Source organism: Lycium ferocissimum, chromosome 1, assembly GCF_029784015.1.
Source record: "Lycium ferocissimum isolate CSIRO_LF1 chromosome 1, AGI_CSIRO_Lferr_CH_V1, whole genome shotgun sequence".
Lineage (NCBI taxonomy): Eukaryota > Viridiplantae > Streptophyta > Magnoliopsida > Solanales > Solanaceae > Lycium > Lycium ferocissimum.
The window spans coordinates 4,342,903-4,360,357 of record NC_081342.1 but is presented as its reverse complement, the minus strand read 5'-3'; the positions used below and the strand labels follow the sequence as shown (position 1 = coordinate 4,360,357).

The window sequence follows — 17,455 nt, the reverse complement described above, 5'->3', positions numbered from 1 at the left end:
ACAGAAATTTTATAAAAATGGACGTAATATGGTAAATCACATAATTTTAATCCCTAAGTAAAATTCTCAAATTGCTAAATGAAAATATAAAATAATAAATTTTAAAAAGGTGAAGCAACAATAACCAAACAATTGCAAAGAAGAATAAAATAAGCAACAAAATGGAAAACTAAATATCAAAGAAAAGCGGAGCAATAAGAAAGTTAAGAGGAGAAATGATTAAGCGAAGAAGCAATCCACAAATGAAACCCCCTCAGCAAGTCTCCATGTTTTATTTCTTTTCCTCTTATTTTTTTTCCTTAATTTCTCAATTGTTGTTAAAATTTATCTTCTTTTGGTTATATCCGTCTATTTTTATATTTAGTAATTTGACAATTCAAATATCCTACATGTCAAGTGTATAATCAGAAGATTCAAAAGATATTTTATTATATTATAAAAAAAATTAATTTAGAACCATAAGATTCAAAAGTCTATTTTTATTGTCTAGTCAAACTTAGACACTTAAATTGAGAGTATGTGTCAAATGAAGGAAATGAAATAATAATTGAGACACTGCGGACACATGGGGACCTAAAAAGTAAATACATAAGAGGTAGAATTAATGTTAAGCTTCTGAAGTGTAGAAGTTTAAATTAAAAAAATGGACGTATTATAGTAAATCACATAATTTTAATCCCTAAGTAAAATTCTCAAATTGCTAAATGAAAATATAAAATAGTAAATTTTGAAAAGGTGAAGAAACAGTAACCAAAGAATTGCAAAGAAGAATAAAATAAGCAACAAAATGGAAAACTAAATATCAAAGAAAAGAGAAGCAATGAAAAAAATTAAGAGGAGAAGAGATTAAGCGAAGAAGCAATCCACAAATGAAACTCCTTAGTGAGTCTCCATATTTTATTTCTTTTCCTCTTATTTTTCTCCTTAATTTCTCAATTGTTGTCAAAATTTGTCTTATTTTAGTTATGTCGCCTCTTTTTATATTTAGTAAGATGACAATTCAAATGTCCTACATGTCAAGCTTATAATCACAAGATTCAACGGATATTTATTACATTATACACATTTTTAATTTAAAATCACAAGATTCAAAAGTCTATTTTTATTGTCTAGTCAAACTTAGACACTTAAATTGAGTCAAAGGGAGTATATGCCAAATGAAGGAAATGAAAGGACAATTGACACTCTGCGGCACGTCTATACCTAAAAAGTAAATACACAACAGGTAGAATTAATGTTAAATTTTTGAAATGTACACATGTTAGTCCCTGCTTAACGTATAATTTCATGTGCTTTCTATAATAGATAGAGTAATAAAATGAAGTGTAAAAGTAAAGACATATGATAACGTAAAAGTGGAATACACGTGTACAAGTGGCAAACCAAGTAATAGTATTTGTTAAATGAAGTGGAACCACAACTGGAAAAAAAAAAGGGAAAGAAACCAAGTACAATTGAAATAAATTCAAATTTAATGTACAACTCAGACAACTTTTGGTACAATATGTGTAGTTGTGTTCGTCCATCTTCACGTCACGACAATTCAAATATCGTATACGTGTCAAGTTTATATTCACGCATTCAAAGGATATTTTATTATATTGTACACATTTTTAATTTAGAACAAGATTCAAAAGTCTGTAACTTTATTTTTAAACTTACGTATGTCTAGTCAAACTTAGACACTTAAATTGATACAAAAGGAGTATATGCCAAATGAAGGAAATAAAAGGACAATTAAGATACGACATGTGGGGACTTAAAAAATAACACACAAAAGGTAAAATTAATATTAAATTTTTGAAATGTACACATGTTAAAATTACAGGTATGGATGAACAAATCAGATGAATGCATGTAGAAACAACTTGGAAATCAAATGGAAGAAATAGAAAGAAAATCTAACTGAAAGCCTCAAAGGAGAGGATACCAGCTTTCGAACCACTAAACACGTGTAGCATTAAGGGCAAAGTAATCATCTGACAAACACATGCTCATTGTAGAGTGAGCTGGGACATAAACAAAATATTACCAAATAGACTTATTTACCCCTGTTCGTCCTAATTCTACTGTACAATTTTCAGTGCTTCTTGTACAATTATTTATGCAATGTTCGTACCTTCAACTCCCACTTCTAATATATAGAAAAACTAGCAAATTATGCTCATGCGATGCGCGAGATCCAACATGATTAATTTGATTATTCAATTTAATTAGTTTTTATGGTTTATATATTTTGTAAAGGATACCGCGATTCTCCTTAGTGAGCCTCCATATTTTTTTTCTTTTCGTCTTATTTTTCCTTAATTTCTCAATTGTTGTTAAAATTTATCTTATTTTGATATGTCCGCCTCTTTGTATATTTAGTAAGTCGACAATTCAAATATCCTACATATCAAGTTTATAATCACAATATTCAAAGGATTATTTTATTATATTATACACATTTTTAATTTAGAACCACAAGATAGTCTATCTTTATTTCTTAAATTCTGTGTCTAATCAAATGTAGACACTTAAATTGAGACAGAGGGAGTATATGCCAAATGAAGGAAATGAAAGGACAATTGAGACACTGCGGCCACGTGGGGACTTAAAAAGTAAACACACAAGAGGTAGTATTAATGTTAAACTTCTGAAATGTACACATGTTAGTCCTGGCTTAGAGTACAATTTTAGTTGCTTTTGTACAACTTATTGTTGCTAAAAAATTAAAAAAAATTGTCTTATTTTATTTATGTTTGCCTCTTTTTATATTTAGTAAGTTGACAATTCAAATATCCTACATGTCAAGTTTATAATCACAAGATTCAAAAGATATTTTATTATATTATACACATTTTTAATTTAGAACCACAAAATTTGAAAGTCTATCTTTATTTCTTAAACTCCATATCTAGTCAGTAGACACTTAAATTGAGACCGAGGGAGTACATGCCAAATGAAGAAAATGAAACGACACCTGTGGGGACTTAAAAAGTAAACATACAAGAGGTAGAATTAATGTTCAACTTCTGAAATGTACACATGTTAGTCCCTGCTTAGGGTACAATTTCAATTGCTTTTGTACAACTTATTGTTTTTGTGTTCGTCCACCTTGGGCGTTTACATATAAGAAGAAGAAAACTATAGAATAGAAAAATGGACATATATTTTTAGTAATGTGGCCAAGTAATGTGGGACGAAGGGAGTACTTCATTTTTATTAATTCTTAAAGAACGTGAAAAGTCAAGTATAGTAATGGGGCCAAGTAATATGGGACGAAGGGAGTACTTTATTTATTAATTCTTAAAGAACGTGAAAAGTCAAGTAATGTGGCCAAGTAATATGGGACGGAGGGAGTACTTCATTTATTAATTTTTAAATAACGTAAAAAGTTAAAAATGAATAAGTAAAAGTGCACGTAGGAAACAAATATGTGTCGGAGAATTAAAATTGAAGTGCATACATGTATACATAAGAAGAGAATAAATATTCAGCAAGAATGTGAAAAGTCAAAACTGAACAAGTAAAAGAGCAAATAAATATGTGTCAGAGAATTAAAATTGAAGCGCATACGTATATACATGAGAAGAGAATAAATATTCAGTACTATGATGTATATCCACGTGGGATTTATTAATTCTTAAAGAATGAAAAAAGTCAAAAGTGAACAAGTAAAAGTGCACGGAGGAAATAACTTTGTGTAGGAGAATTAAAATTGAACTGCATACGTCTATACATGAGAAGAAAATAAATATTCAGCAAGAACGTGAAAAGATAAAAGTGAACAAGTAAAAGTGCACGGAGGAAACAAATGTGTCGTAGAATTAAAATTTAAGTGCATACGTCTATACATGAGAAGGGAATAAATATTAAGTACTCTGACATATGTCCACGTGAGATAAAGAAGTAGTTGGGTAAAGTGTACAAGTGCCAAGTAATATGGAACGAAGGGAGTACTTCATTTTTATTAATTCTTAAAGAATGTGAAAAGTCAAGTATAGTAATGGGGCCAAGTAATATGAGACGAAGGAGATACTTTATTTATTAATTAACTTAAAAAAATGTGAAAAGTCAAGTAATGTGGCCAAGTAATATGGGACGGAGGGAGTACTTCATTTATTAATTCTTAAATAACGTGAAAAGTCAAAAGTGAATAAGTAAAAGTGCATGGAGGAAATAAATATGTGTCGGAGAATTAAAATTGAAGTGCATACATGTATACATGAGAAGAGAATAAATATTCAGCAAGAACGTGAAAAGTCAAAAGTGAACAAGTAAAAGTGCATGTAGGAAATAAATATGTGTTGGAGATTAAAATTGAAGCGCATATGTGTATACGTAGAAGAAAATAAATATTCGATCTTATGACATATATCCACGTGGGATTTATTAATTCTTAAAGAACGTGAAAAGTAAAAAGTGAACAAGTAAAAGTGCACGGAGGAAATAAATTTGTGTAGGAGAATTAAAATTGAACTGCATACGCCTATATACAGAAGAGAATAAATATTCAGCAAGAACGTGAAAAATCAAAAGTGAACAAGTAAAAGTGCACGGAGGAAATAAATGTGTCGGAGAATTAAAATTGAAGTGCATACGTCTATACATGTGAATGGAATAAATATTAAGTACTATGACATATGTCCACGTAGGATAAAAAAATAGTTGGGTAAAGTGTACAAGTTATATAGCTTATTGTACAAGCATTCATTGTGTGTACAATTTGTAAAACTTTTGGTACAAATTGGTAATGCTGTTTTAGTCCTCCTTAGTCTAAATAACGTGAAAAGTCAAAAGTGAACAAGTAAAAGTGCATGGAGGAAATAAATTTGTATCGGAGAATTAAAATTGAAGTGCATACATGTATATACGAGAAGAGAACAAATATTCAACAAGAAAGTGAAAAGTCAAAAGTGAACAAGTAAAAGTGTATGAAAGAAATAAATTTGTATAGGAGAATTAAAATTGAACTGCATATGTCTATAATAAGAAGAGAATAAATATTCAGCAAGAACGTGAAAAGTCAAAAGTGAACAAGTAAAAGTGAACGGGAAAATAAATGTGTCGGAGAATTAAAATTGAAGTACATACGTCTATACATGTGAAGGGAATAAATATTAAGTACTATGACATATGTCCACGTGGGATAAAAAAATAGTTGGGTAAAGTGTACATGTTATATAGCTTATGGTACAAGCATTAATTACGTGTACAATTTGTAAAGCTTTTGGTACAAGTTGGTGATGCTGCGTTAGTCCTCCTTAGCCGTTTATATATAATAAAAAAATATATAGAAATATTCTTTTATGGCATTTTGAATGGTGTGCTACTTTAATTAGTATAATAGATTTTTCAGCACTTCTCTTAAAAAAAAATTAACTTATCTTTGCTTCTTAGAGCAAATCGAGCTTAGTTGCATCATATCATTTCATGGCTCATTTTAGTTTTAGATGCATCTCAAACTTAGAAACTACAAGCCTGATAGGAATTATTAATAACACTATTACAATCGTTATATTATTAATCTCGAGATAACTTGATCTTATGAATCAAACGATTCCTTAATAGTCAAATGAAATTAACATCTAAATATGAACGAACGTATTGTCACATGCCGTCAAATACTTGTGAAAACTTGATGCTTAATGTTCATTATCAAAATGCCAAATGATAAAACTTGATGTTCATGTCCACTAATTGTCAAAATGCCAAAATGAATTAAGTTAAAGATGATCATTATTTGATTTATCATAAAAGTCACAAGGCTTTGGCCTACATCTGCTGGTTCCATGCAACAACCACCCTTTCATTTGTTGGACTTTTAACAAAGTTGAAAATATTTTTGGGACAGTTAAAGAAACATATACCACAAAATTGGGGATTTAACTAAGTGTTTGTCATCATCTCATGTTTGAAAATAAATTCCAGTGGTGGAGTAATTTTATCCGATCCACAGCATAGATAGAGATATAATATTTGTTCTAATGAATACCTGCTTTTAGCGCTATGCTACATTATTTAGCAACAAAACTGAGATATATTTGTTTTTTTAACAAAAGCAAATCGAAAAATTTAAACTAAAATAGTAAAATACCAACCACTTATTTCATATACAATCATTAGTACAACAGGTAAATTATCATTTAAAAAAAAAAAAAAAAAAAAAAAGAAGAAGAAGAAAGATATGCACCGTAAGTTGCTTTGACTCTAATTTGATTTTATCTAAATCAGTTAAGGTTTAGTTAAAAGAGATTAAAGGCAGCCAAGCCACTACTTGTTTAGAGAAAAAAAACCTTAATCGGCCAAATTTAATGGCGATTTGAGCTAGTTGACTATATGAAAAACTTAATTAGCTAAACTAAGATCCAAACATGATTTTCTAAAAAAAAAAAGAAATTTGAGATTACTATTGCTTTGTCAATCAATAAAAACAATTTAGATTATACAAGCTTAACATGGTTTAACATTTTGGAGAAATCATTTGATATTTCAAACATAAAACTGATCATCTGTAGAAAGTTTGAAAATTTGATCCGCGAAAGGTGTCTCGGATTTCCCAACAATTGATAATAAAATATTTGGGTAGTTTAACAAGCTAAGAGGCAGGAAATTAAAATCATTGGCTTAACTCCCATTCCCTCCGGTTAAAAAAGATTGTCCACTTACCAAATGAAGAAAGAATTGACTCATTTTCTGGATTTGATCTTATTAAGTGATCAAATTTCAATACCTATTTAATTAGGAGCGGTTTAGTCAAATTATCTATTTTTGCCTAAGAATTAGTATTTTTTTAACATGTGTGCAAATGGCTAAGCGGACACTCTTTTTTAACCCGAGGGAGTATGTAGTATAGATCAATCATTCAATTAAGAAATGCACCTTGTTTTGTTAATAGAAATATAAACATGGTTAAAAGAGATAGTATCAAGGCTATAGTTCCCTTTTTGACGTATTGTGGTATCCTTTGTTGAAGATCGTTCACTTAATTCGAAGTGAAGTCAGGTCAAAGTTGTATATAATATGAAATTTAGAAGAATCTAGAGAAAATTCGAACTCTTAGGTATCATCAAAGAAGAGAGAACAGTTAACCGATCTTGCATTTCAGAACTCGAAAATGAATTATGTAGAGGACATGTATCTATTTTATAAGAAGAAAATCAATAAAGAAATGAATTACTTCATACAAGTAACCGAACCAATAAGGGATATAGTGGGATGATTGAGATTCCCGTGCTTTTAACTAGAGGTCTCAGCTTCTCAGCCTAGGTATATAAAACTTCTTGGTAAAAAGGGCTCTATCCTCCTTAGTGAGCCTAGGCGCCGTAAAACCCGAAGTCGAGCCAGTAGACTTTGGATACCAAATGGTTTTAGCCACGCGCAAAAGTGGGCTTTAGTCCATCATATAGGCCTTTTCTCTTCATTGGTTCAACATGACTGTTGGACTTACCGCAACTCAACTTCTTCTTGGGCAGCTACTCCAGAACCCCCTTCAGGTTCGAAAGGGCTTCTGTCATAACCCTATTTGAGGTCATGATCAACACTCAAAACTCAAAAGAATTTTTTTTTTTTAAACCCGGCGTCTAGTATCTAGATTGGAGTCTGACTAATTGGGATGCACGAGAGTGCAATGAAGGACTCTAGCCTAACCCACCCTTTTCATCGACTTGTTTTTCAATCAAAGCAATTTCATAAATATAACAGTGAATCAGCGGGACTATCATACTTTGGAGGTATATAAGATGCTCCCTACCAAACGCGACCAACAATACTCAAAACAGTTTAGTCTTTCAGACAAACCAACTCAAAGTACCAATTGAAGTATCCTGTCTCAAGTGGTATGTTTTATAAATACCCAAACACCTCTAGTTTGGTATCAATTTTTCTTTACATTTTCAAAATAAATTAATACCAAAACACAAAAAAGCTAAGAATAAGTCACAAGTAATAGTCCTGCTGATCCATGTGGAGCACAGTGCACTGCAAGAAATCGATTGGCGATTTCAAGTAGTGATTTGTGGTCTACACATAAACCATGGCCCTGAACTTGCAAGAGTTTTCAGAAGGTCAAATGATAGATACTACAATTTGAGGGTCTATTTAGAACAACTATTTTTTTTAGCTATAATGGAAACAATTCTTGTCAAAATAACAAATGACAAAAGTCTGCACTTTTAATCTACTTTAGAATAGACAAGGCCCTCTTAAACAAAGCTATCCTATATTCAATAGTTCTTTGGTATCCCAACCCAACTCTCATGATCATACCAGCAAAATTAGCGCCCTATAATGCTTTCACTTTCCAATGCATACTTGCTTTCATCAAATATTACTACTAAATTGAAGGAAGATTCGCTCTTTCTTAGATCAATAAGTAAAAGAACAAGAAGATAGTTGCGAAGTAAGAAAATTACACACAAGCTTTCACCTATAACTGCTTAAAAAACTACCTAAAAAGAGCAACAACGTCTAGTACGTACCATTGAGTTTAAAGTTCAACTCACCAGGTAATACAATCAAAATAACTGCTCTTGCAAAAGGTTATCGTTTCTTGAAAATAGTGCAGATAAGGAGAATGATTGACAAGATCCCCTAGCAATATGAAACAAGAGTTTAACATCACTTGTCAGCCTCCGTTGTTGCATTCAGCGTCCCTGCTGTGAAAAGGGACAAACTAGGCTCTTAATGTAGATTTCTATTTCTGCCTCAAGACATGGAACAAAGTTAGTAACATCTACATATCTAATCGAGTCATCCTTTGGATTGTATTTCGTGAAACATGGTCCAAGCTGAAGCAAGATTTCACCTTCATTTGACATCAAAATTGTTGGAAACAATATATGTCCCCTAGAATCTTCAGGAGACTTGACAGTAAACATCTTTCTCCAAGATTCCTTTACCCCATACTCCTTCATAACCCAGACATCTGCATAAGTAAATGCATAATTACAAAACACAGAAAGATTACTCCCAAACACTGCTAGCTTCAAACATTCACATCCTTCAAAACAGGAGGGCTGCTCTACCACTGCCCATTTCTCATCAGACAAATCAAAAGAAATGATGTTCCCTTGTCTGTCAAGCCAATGAATTTCCCATTCACAAACTTAGCAGAACCATCCGAGAACTCTCTACCTTGAAAATCATCAATATGTCTCCAAGAATCACTCTTCAGGCTATATATTTTGACCTCAACATGACACAAACGGCCCCTTCTGTAAATAGGGAAAACACCCACTACCTTATAATCATCTTGGAACTCATCATATGCAAAATCAAATTTGAATTCAGCAAATGCATGCTCATGGTGATAACGGCTTAGACTAAGTTTATAACTAGGCAATTTCTTAGACTTTCTGATTGATGGATTCCATAGAAACAAGTCATCCAATCCGTAAAATGGACTGATGGCAAGACAAATTAATCCATTGACAGAACCGACAAGCCTAGGATAATCATTGGGATTATTACCAGGATAATCCAAGTCAAATGCCTCAGTTATCGTTAAATAAAGCGCTAAGAGAACAGTCCATAATACCGTGGTTAATCATAACACCATGGTGGGTGTAGTTCTTGTTAGTAGCGGATAATAAGAGATGGGTCTTCACAAAATGAGGGCTAGAGATTAATTCAAGCCAAGATTTAGAAACAGACCTGAATTTCAAGAGGGATTTCACAGGAAGCCTTACCAAGATTTCAGTGAGAGTTCAGTAGGAAGGTCTGGCATTGGCAAGATTGAATCTTTGCTTGATGGGTTTGTGGGTTTGCCCCTTTCTGGGACAGCTTCATCTTCTTGGGTTTCCATTTAGGTTGTAGAAATTAAAACTCTTGGATTAGAATTTTGTCCCTATGGATTTGGAGACTACGAGGTTTGATGTTTTTCCCTAGTTGCTGTGAAAGCTCAATGGTCGGAGAAATAGCTATTTTAGCACATATGCTATTGCATGAATATGCTTTTGGTCCCCGTATTATTAGAGGGTGCATATTTAACCATGAACTTAATCAAAAGTCTGATTTTAGACCTTAGAACTAACAGAAAGTCACAAACTAAAAATGTTACGGAATTATCACAAGCGATGTTAATTCAGCATTGTATTCAAGGAAACGGCCAAAGATGTCCCTCAGCTGTGGAAGAAGAATTACTTCGTCCTCCGTTTGCATTCAGTCCTAAATAGTCTTTATCATTTGTGGGCTAGTTCGGATTTGCCCCTTCACTATGGAAAATAGAACAAAGTTTTCTTCCATTTAAATTTGATCTCAAACATGCCCTCATCGTTGAAGGACTTGCTCAAATTTGTACATCAAAATTAACGAGCCTCAATATCTTATTTTTACTCTTTTGAACACAATTTATCATTGCAATGGAGTGACACCTCGAAAGACCATAATCTTAACCCTAAAGTTTTTTTTTTTTTGTAAAAAATACAAAGCCAAGATTGTTAAAAGAGCAAGTAACATCTAATTTCTCATCATTTTCCTGTCAAAGCAGACAACCAAGGTAAGCCTAATTCTTTTTTTCCCCACCCTTTTACTAGTACAATTAAAAGCATGTTATTTGTTAATTATAGGCTAAAGTCATAGATAGACTCTCAAACTTGTCCATATTTTTCACTTGGACCCCTCAGCCGAAACGGCTGTACTGTATCCAACCCTCCAAGACGTTCTTGTGCCATATAGACCCGTATCCCTTGTGCGTGTTGCCCACTTTTTTAAGGAGCGTGAGAAGCATTTCAAATGCTATTGATGTGGATCCCAGTTGACAAGTGTCAACAGAAAAAGGCAAAAAAAAAAAAAAAAACTTTTTCTCTCTCTCCCCTTCATCTTCTCCAACACCATTACTGCACCAACAACAACATTTCTCCTCCACCTCTCACCATTTCTCCTTCACCTCAAGTGAGAGCATAAGCATTGAATGTAAAGTGTCGACAAGCTTTGTTTTATCTTCTTTTCCAATGTACTAGCTTTCAATATAAAGTAATATGAAAAAGAGTTAGTGCTCAAATAAATATACCGCGAGGAAAAAATGGAGATAGCGGAAAATTTTGAGAATTGATTTGAATTTTTCCGTCTCTCTCTTTCCGAAATGGCCTTGGAGCATGCTCGTTTTCTCTCTCAAATTTATCCCGGGTAGCGGGATTCCACCGCCGGCGTCGCTCTTCTCTTTTGCTTTGTTCAAATACAGCAAATTCGAGCCCTTAATGGACCAAAAAAATTAATAGTCCATGATTTCTCCATTAATGGACCCAAAAAATCAATAGTCCTTTGAAATAAACACCCAAAAAAAACCCTTCATCCAAACACACCCCTTTACTTTTCTTGCTTTTCCTCTTTCTTCTATTCAACTTGCTATTGATGTTTATTTTTTTTAAAGTAAATTATTTAGAAGAAAAAGAATTAGTTGGGAGTGGGAGGACGACGGATGACTAGTGGAGGAAGAAGAAAAAGAGAGGAAGGAAAGGGGCGGTGGGGGGGGGGGGTAAGAAGAGAGGAGGGTGGTGGGGTTTGAAGAAGAGGAGAGGGGTCGGTCGGGCGGGGCGGGGGGGGGGGGGGGGGGGGCGAAGAAGATGACTATTATTGTTTTTCCTTTTTTTTTTTTTTTTTTTGTAAAATCCTTTTATTTTTATTTTTTAAAGCTAAAATCCACGTGGCTCTATCTTATTTGTTATTTTTGCGTGTTGCTGCATATTTATTTTGTGTTTAAATGGCACATTAACAGTTGTCTTGAAGGGTTCATATGGTACGACCCTCAGTTGGGGAGTCTAAATGAAAAATCAGGATAAGTTCAGGGGTCCATCTATGACTTTGGCCTTAATTATATAATCGACCATTCTTTTCCTTTCTGCTTATTCTTTATCTTTCAAATGCATCAGGAGTTTGGTTTTTGCACTGCTATTTCGAACGTCATTTGACATGGGGAATGAAGACTAAATTCATTGTGAGAGAAGGTGAATGCCCTGTGGAAGAGTTGTTGCCACGTCCATCAGACATGCCTCCAGGCTGATTGCTGATTCTGCCATTGAAATTCTCAACTATGCCAACGTTGATATTATTGTAATTTGATTACCCGCTTAAATGAAGAACAATTGTTGCTGTCAACTGTCAACTAATCAAAGCCCTTAAACAAAAATAATTCGAAGAGTAAAGGGTCAAAAACACACCTAAACTATCACGTTTTTTTGTGTTTCATACGCAATATCACAAGTGAAGAAACACACCTAAACTATCACTATACAGTAACAAAACACACCTAGACACTGACTAGACTAAATGTTTGACCTCACTCACCTAAAAGCGCGTGAAGCAAAATTTTATCAAAAAATTTTGGTCCATTTGGCATAGGTAACAGCTATATTTTGCTGACTCATTATTATTTTTATTTTTTAAAATTTTTCAATTAATTCTTTAAAACCCTAAGCTCTCCCCTTTCTTCTTCGTCATTTCTCAACCATTTTTCTTCATTTCTTCTTCTCCTGTGCAGATTTTTTTCATTTATTTCTTCTTCATTATATATAAAACCCTAAATTTTTATACAAAATCCCCAATATTTTGTGACATGAAGAACCCTAACTTTTTTTTTTTTAAAGAAAATCAGCAACTAATATGGAATCCATGATGAAATTGAAGCTTAATGGGGGAAAGCAAGACACCATCCACAGCAGAGATGAGACCAATGTCGGAGAAGAAGAGAATATCCGGTGTGAGTTTTACAAATTTTTTACAATGACCGGTGATTTCTAATTTTACCCAAACATATTACCCCTTTAACTTTAAACCTTTTATTTATCCATGTGGAATAAACTTCTACCACAGTGGAATTATTTATCCACGTGCAGTGTCACGTGGCACTATTTTTAAACAAAAAGAGAGGGTGTAGTACACACACCATAGTATATAAGTCCAGGTGTGTTTCTAATCTTGTATAGTGATAGTTTAGGTGTGTTTTGCTCACTTTAGATAGTTCAGGTATGAAACACAAAAAAACGTGATAGTTTAGGTATGTTTTTAACCCTTTACTCTAATTCGAAATGAAAATGTTTCTTTTTGGGCAATAAACTGTGAATTATTACCATAAACCAACAAAAGTAATACAAAGCAACGAGTATCCAGAACCTCAACCACCTTCTAGGAAGAGTGCCTCAGTTGCTAGACCTCCAAAACCAAAAAGGAACACTTGTATTCCTGAACAACTTCCAATTCCTAATCTGCCATGTGTAGTATATCATAGCTCCTCATATGCTTGCTGCAATTTTATGATTGGTTGCTTCATAATTTATCTTAGCTCAGTAAATGCTCCAAAGAAAATATCGAAAAACGGAAGTCCCTGCAATATTGGGTTTGGGAATTTTCTATTCAATTCTAGTGTCTCGGATTGCATGCTTGAAATGTTGTTGCAGTTGGTGCTAGGGGACCAAATTTATAAACTACTTATGTTGTCTATTGCTTTTATGATGAAATGGCATGAAACGTATGAAATTGAATGGCGCTTCAGGGCCAAGTTTCTTTTCAATTGCATTATTTCTCGCATAAGTAATACAACATGCTGGTGGAATCCTTCAAAAAAAAAAAAAAAAAAAGGATTCAAGATTAGTCGGTGAACACGTCATATGTATATACATACGTGTCATCCGAGCTAAAGATAATGAATGCAACTGCACTTAACCGAATTTTAGAAACATCTTCGGACCCAAGGAAAATTGAACGGAAGGCATGCTAAATGTGTTGAACTTTCCTTGAAACTTTTCCTTTATGTCATTCAATCCAAAAAAGGGAAAGAAAATATTGTGGTGGATGCCTTGTCCAGAAAGCATGGTTTAGTTAATACTTTGTCTTCTAAACTAATAGGTTTTGAAAGTTTAAAGACATTGTATCCCAATGATCCCGTTTTTGCTAAAATCTTTGAGGATTGAGAAGAATTGGAAAGGAAAAGGTGGTTTAGGGAGAGATCTTCTACTCCGCATTCAAAATTTGATTGTTTCTCGTTTACAGACGAGATTTTGTATGCCGGATACTTTGGGTTCGAGCCCTGAGAATGAAATTATTTTTTGATAGAGAACTCTTTATCCCCTTAGTAGGTAGCCTAGCCGATGAGGAAAAAGATTATTCGAATCTCGTAGATTAGTCGATCCAAGATTCGAGTACAAGATGGTTAAACAAAAAAAAAAAAAGAAAAGAAGATGGACTAACCGCGAAATGGGCTTCACTCCATCACATAGGCCATTTTCTCTGTCATGGCCCAATTTAAGGTCATGACAAGCCCTCAAAGAGCTAGGACCTTCAGACCAACCAACCCAAGTATCCTACCTCAAGTGGTATATCAAAAGTTTTTAAAAATATCACTATTGATAGCCGATAACATAACAAATAGAGTTTTACTTGGGTTGCACTAAACTAGGATTTTGAACTCTCACTTGAATCTTGATGATAAAGAACTGTTGCACCTTATGACTTTAATTTTGAATATTTTTAAAGATAGAATAAAATGAATAAGAATTATTTAAAAAAAAAAGGTCAACTGATAGATACAGTTTGAGGGTCTACTTGGAACAAAAACAGATTTAGCTATAATGGAAACCAATTCTAGTTCAACATAACAAAGATGGGAAAAGTCTGCACTATTTATCAACTGTAGAATAGACAAGGCCCTCCTAAACAAAGCTCTCGTCATAGTAGCAAAATTAGCTTCCTAAAATGCTTTATCTTCTAATGGATACTTGCTTTCATCAATATTACCGCTAAACTGCAAATTGATTCAGCCTTTGTAAGATCAAATAAGTAGAAGAATAAGAAGATAGCTTTGAAGTGAAAAATACAAAGTTAGCTATCAGCTACAAGGCAACAACGAATAGTCCATAGGAAAATAAAGAGCCAGGTACATTAGCAGCAAGCAAAATACCAAAACTAGGTACTATCTCAAGGCTTAAACTTCGTTAAATAATTCCTTTTGCGCTATTAAGCTTTCACCTAAAGAAGAAATAGTCAAAGAAAGATTATTGTTTCTTAAAAATAGTGCAGATAAGGAAAGTGATCAACAAGATCCCCAAGCAATATGCAACACAGTTTAACATCACTTAAGGAAAATGTTTTCATCTGACTTATTTCAGCCTCCGTTGTTGAATTCAGGATCCCCTCTATATAAGGGACAAACTAGGCTCTTAACGTACATTTCTGCCTCAAGACATGGAGCAAAGTTAGTAACATCTAGATATCTGATTGAGTCATCCTTTGGATTGTATTTCGTGAAACGTTGTCCAAACTGAAGTAAAATTTCACCTTCATTTGACATTAAAATGGGTGAATAAAATACATATCTCGTAGGAACTTCAGGAGAGTTGATGGTAAACATCTTTGTCCAAGATTCCTTTATTCCGTTATCCTTCATAACCCAGACATCTACATGAGTCGATGGGTAATTACAAAATACAGAAAGATCACTCCCAAACACTCCTAGCTTCAACCGTCCACATCCTTTAAAACATGAGGGCTGCTCTACCTCTACCCATATCTCATGAGCCAAATCAATAGAAATGATGTTCCGACCCCTGTCAAGCCAATGAAGTTTCCCATTCACAAACTTAGCAGAATGATCCAACAACTCTCTACCTTGAAAATCACCAACACGTCTCCAAGAATTACTCCTCAGACTATATATTTTGACCTCAACACGACAAAGGCTGCCTGCGTATCTATAAACAGGGAAAACACCCACCACCTTATAATCATCTTGGAACTCATCATATGCAAAACCGAAATTGAAATCAGAAAGTCTAACCTCACAGTTACGGCTGCTCAGACTAAGTGTATAACTAGGCAATTTCTTATACTTTCTAATTGATGGATTCCATAGATACAAGTCATCAAATCCGTGCAATATTCTGATGGCAAGACAAATCAATCCATTGATAGAACCAACAAGCCGAGGATGATCATCGAGATTTTTACCAGGATAATCCAAGTCAAATGCCTCCGTTAGAGGATGGTAAAGTAAAGCCCTAAGAGAACAGACCTTGAAGCCACGGATAGCAGTACTAGCAACCTTAAACATAAGTCCATGGTGGGTGTAGTCCTTGTCACTAGAGGAAAATAAGAGGTGGGTCTTCACAAAATCAGGACTAGAGAGTAAAGAAAGCCAAGATTTAGAAACAGACCTGAATTTCAAGAGTGATTTGACAGGAAGCTTTAACAAGATTTCAGTGATGAGCTCTGCGGGAAGGCTAGGCATTGGCAAGACTGTATTTTTGCTTGAAATGGACTCAAAATGAAGAGGATCTGTGGGTTTGCTCCGTTTTGGGTGTTGAGGAATGGCTTCATCTTCTTTGGATTCCATTTGGGTTGCACAAATTAGAACTCTTTGGAGTTGGGAATTTTGCTACTGGGTTTATTGTTGTTTCTCCCTTCTTGTGAAAGCTCCAAGTTCAAAAAATAGCGATTTTAGCACATACTCTATTGCATAATTGTGGTTTTGGTCCCTTTAGTATTAGATTAACAGAAAAGGGTCAAATATACCTTCATTATACTTTCGATCCAAATATATCCCCTCATTATACTGTTCTGAGGTTTGCTTTTTGTGACTAACAGGTTAAAAGTAAAGAAAAAAGACAAGATATTGTGAACAGTTTGGAACTCTTCTGTTAGAGTTTAAAGGAAATTCTCCGACTTATGATTCCTAAAGAGAGTCGTCTTTTTTTATTTATTTGTGTACACTGGAACTGTAGATTGTGTCGGATATACGTGTAGATTACTATGATCTTCAGACCACTATATTCTAGTTGGTAACTCTAGTGTCTCAGATAACATGCTTGAAATGATGTTTTCTTACATGCTTGAAATGTTATTTTCTTTTTTGGCCAGGAAAAATACTTCATATTAATACTACGGAAAAGGGCCTAAAATACCTTTAAACTATTAAAATTGATGCAAAATGCGGCTATCCACCTTTTTCGCCCTAAATACACATGCTTAACATGGCGTAAAAATATGCCCTTATTTTTAGCGGCCCACATCTAATTTAAAAAATCAATAATTATTTAACACGTGGCATCACCTGATTGGCCTAATTTTGGATCCCACAATAAATTTTAAAATGAAAAAAAAAAAAAACTCTCCCCTCAGCCCACCCAAGATTGTTCCTCCCAGTCAACTCCCACACACTCTGTAAGTCAACCCCAGCTTTTTTTGCTTCAAATTTCACAAAATTTTATTTCTAAATATGTCTAATGGATGCAATAATTTTTTTTAATATATTTTAATAAATTATAATTTCTTATACTTAGTTATCTTTAATTGGCAAAAATTCTTATTACATTTTAATAGATTATAATTTGTTATACTTTAGTTATCTTTAACTGGGCAAAGTGGAGTGGATTAGGGAGTTGGGGGTTGGGTGGGAAGGGGTGGTTCTTCTTTTTTTCAAATTATTGTGGGGCTCAAAATTAGGCCAATTAGGTGATGCCACACGCTAATTAATTATTAATTT

General features: G+C 33.7%; 1 protein-coding gene and 1 pseudogene across 1 annotated transcript; both read right to left on the bottom strand.

Annotated features, from left to right (window-relative positions):
- Positions 1–8,357: 8,357 nt before the first annotated feature.
- On the bottom strand, positions 8,358–9,892 carry LOC132065222 (F-box/kelch-repeat protein At3g23880-like; annotated as a pseudogene).
- A 5,078-nt stretch (positions 9,893–14,970) lies between these two features.
- LOC132065138 (F-box/kelch-repeat protein At3g23880-like) lies at positions 14,971–16,647 on the bottom strand. Its single transcript, XM_059458429.1, has 2 exons — positions 16,128–16,647; positions 14,971–16,052 (listed from the first exon to the last, which is right to left on the bottom strand). Exons 1-2 carry the CDS (start codon positions 16,304–16,306, stop codon positions 15,080–15,082), a joined length of 1,152 nt encoding a protein of 383 aa, XP_059314412.1. The 5' UTR covers positions 16,307–16,647; the 3' UTR covers positions 14,971–15,079.
- Between the last annotated feature and the right edge of the window lie 808 nt (positions 16,648–17,455).

Bases quoted from the DNA above. Each gene is read 5' to 3' on its own strand.
- LOC132065138 (XM_059458429.1), bottom strand. From the start codon at position 16,306: ATGGAATCCAAAGAAGATGAAGCCATTCCTCAACACCCAAAACGGAGC. The intron at 16,053-16,127 runs GTCTGTTTCTAA...ATTTTCCTCTAG, and splicing joins AAATCACTCTTGAAATTCAG to TGACAAGGACTACACCCACC.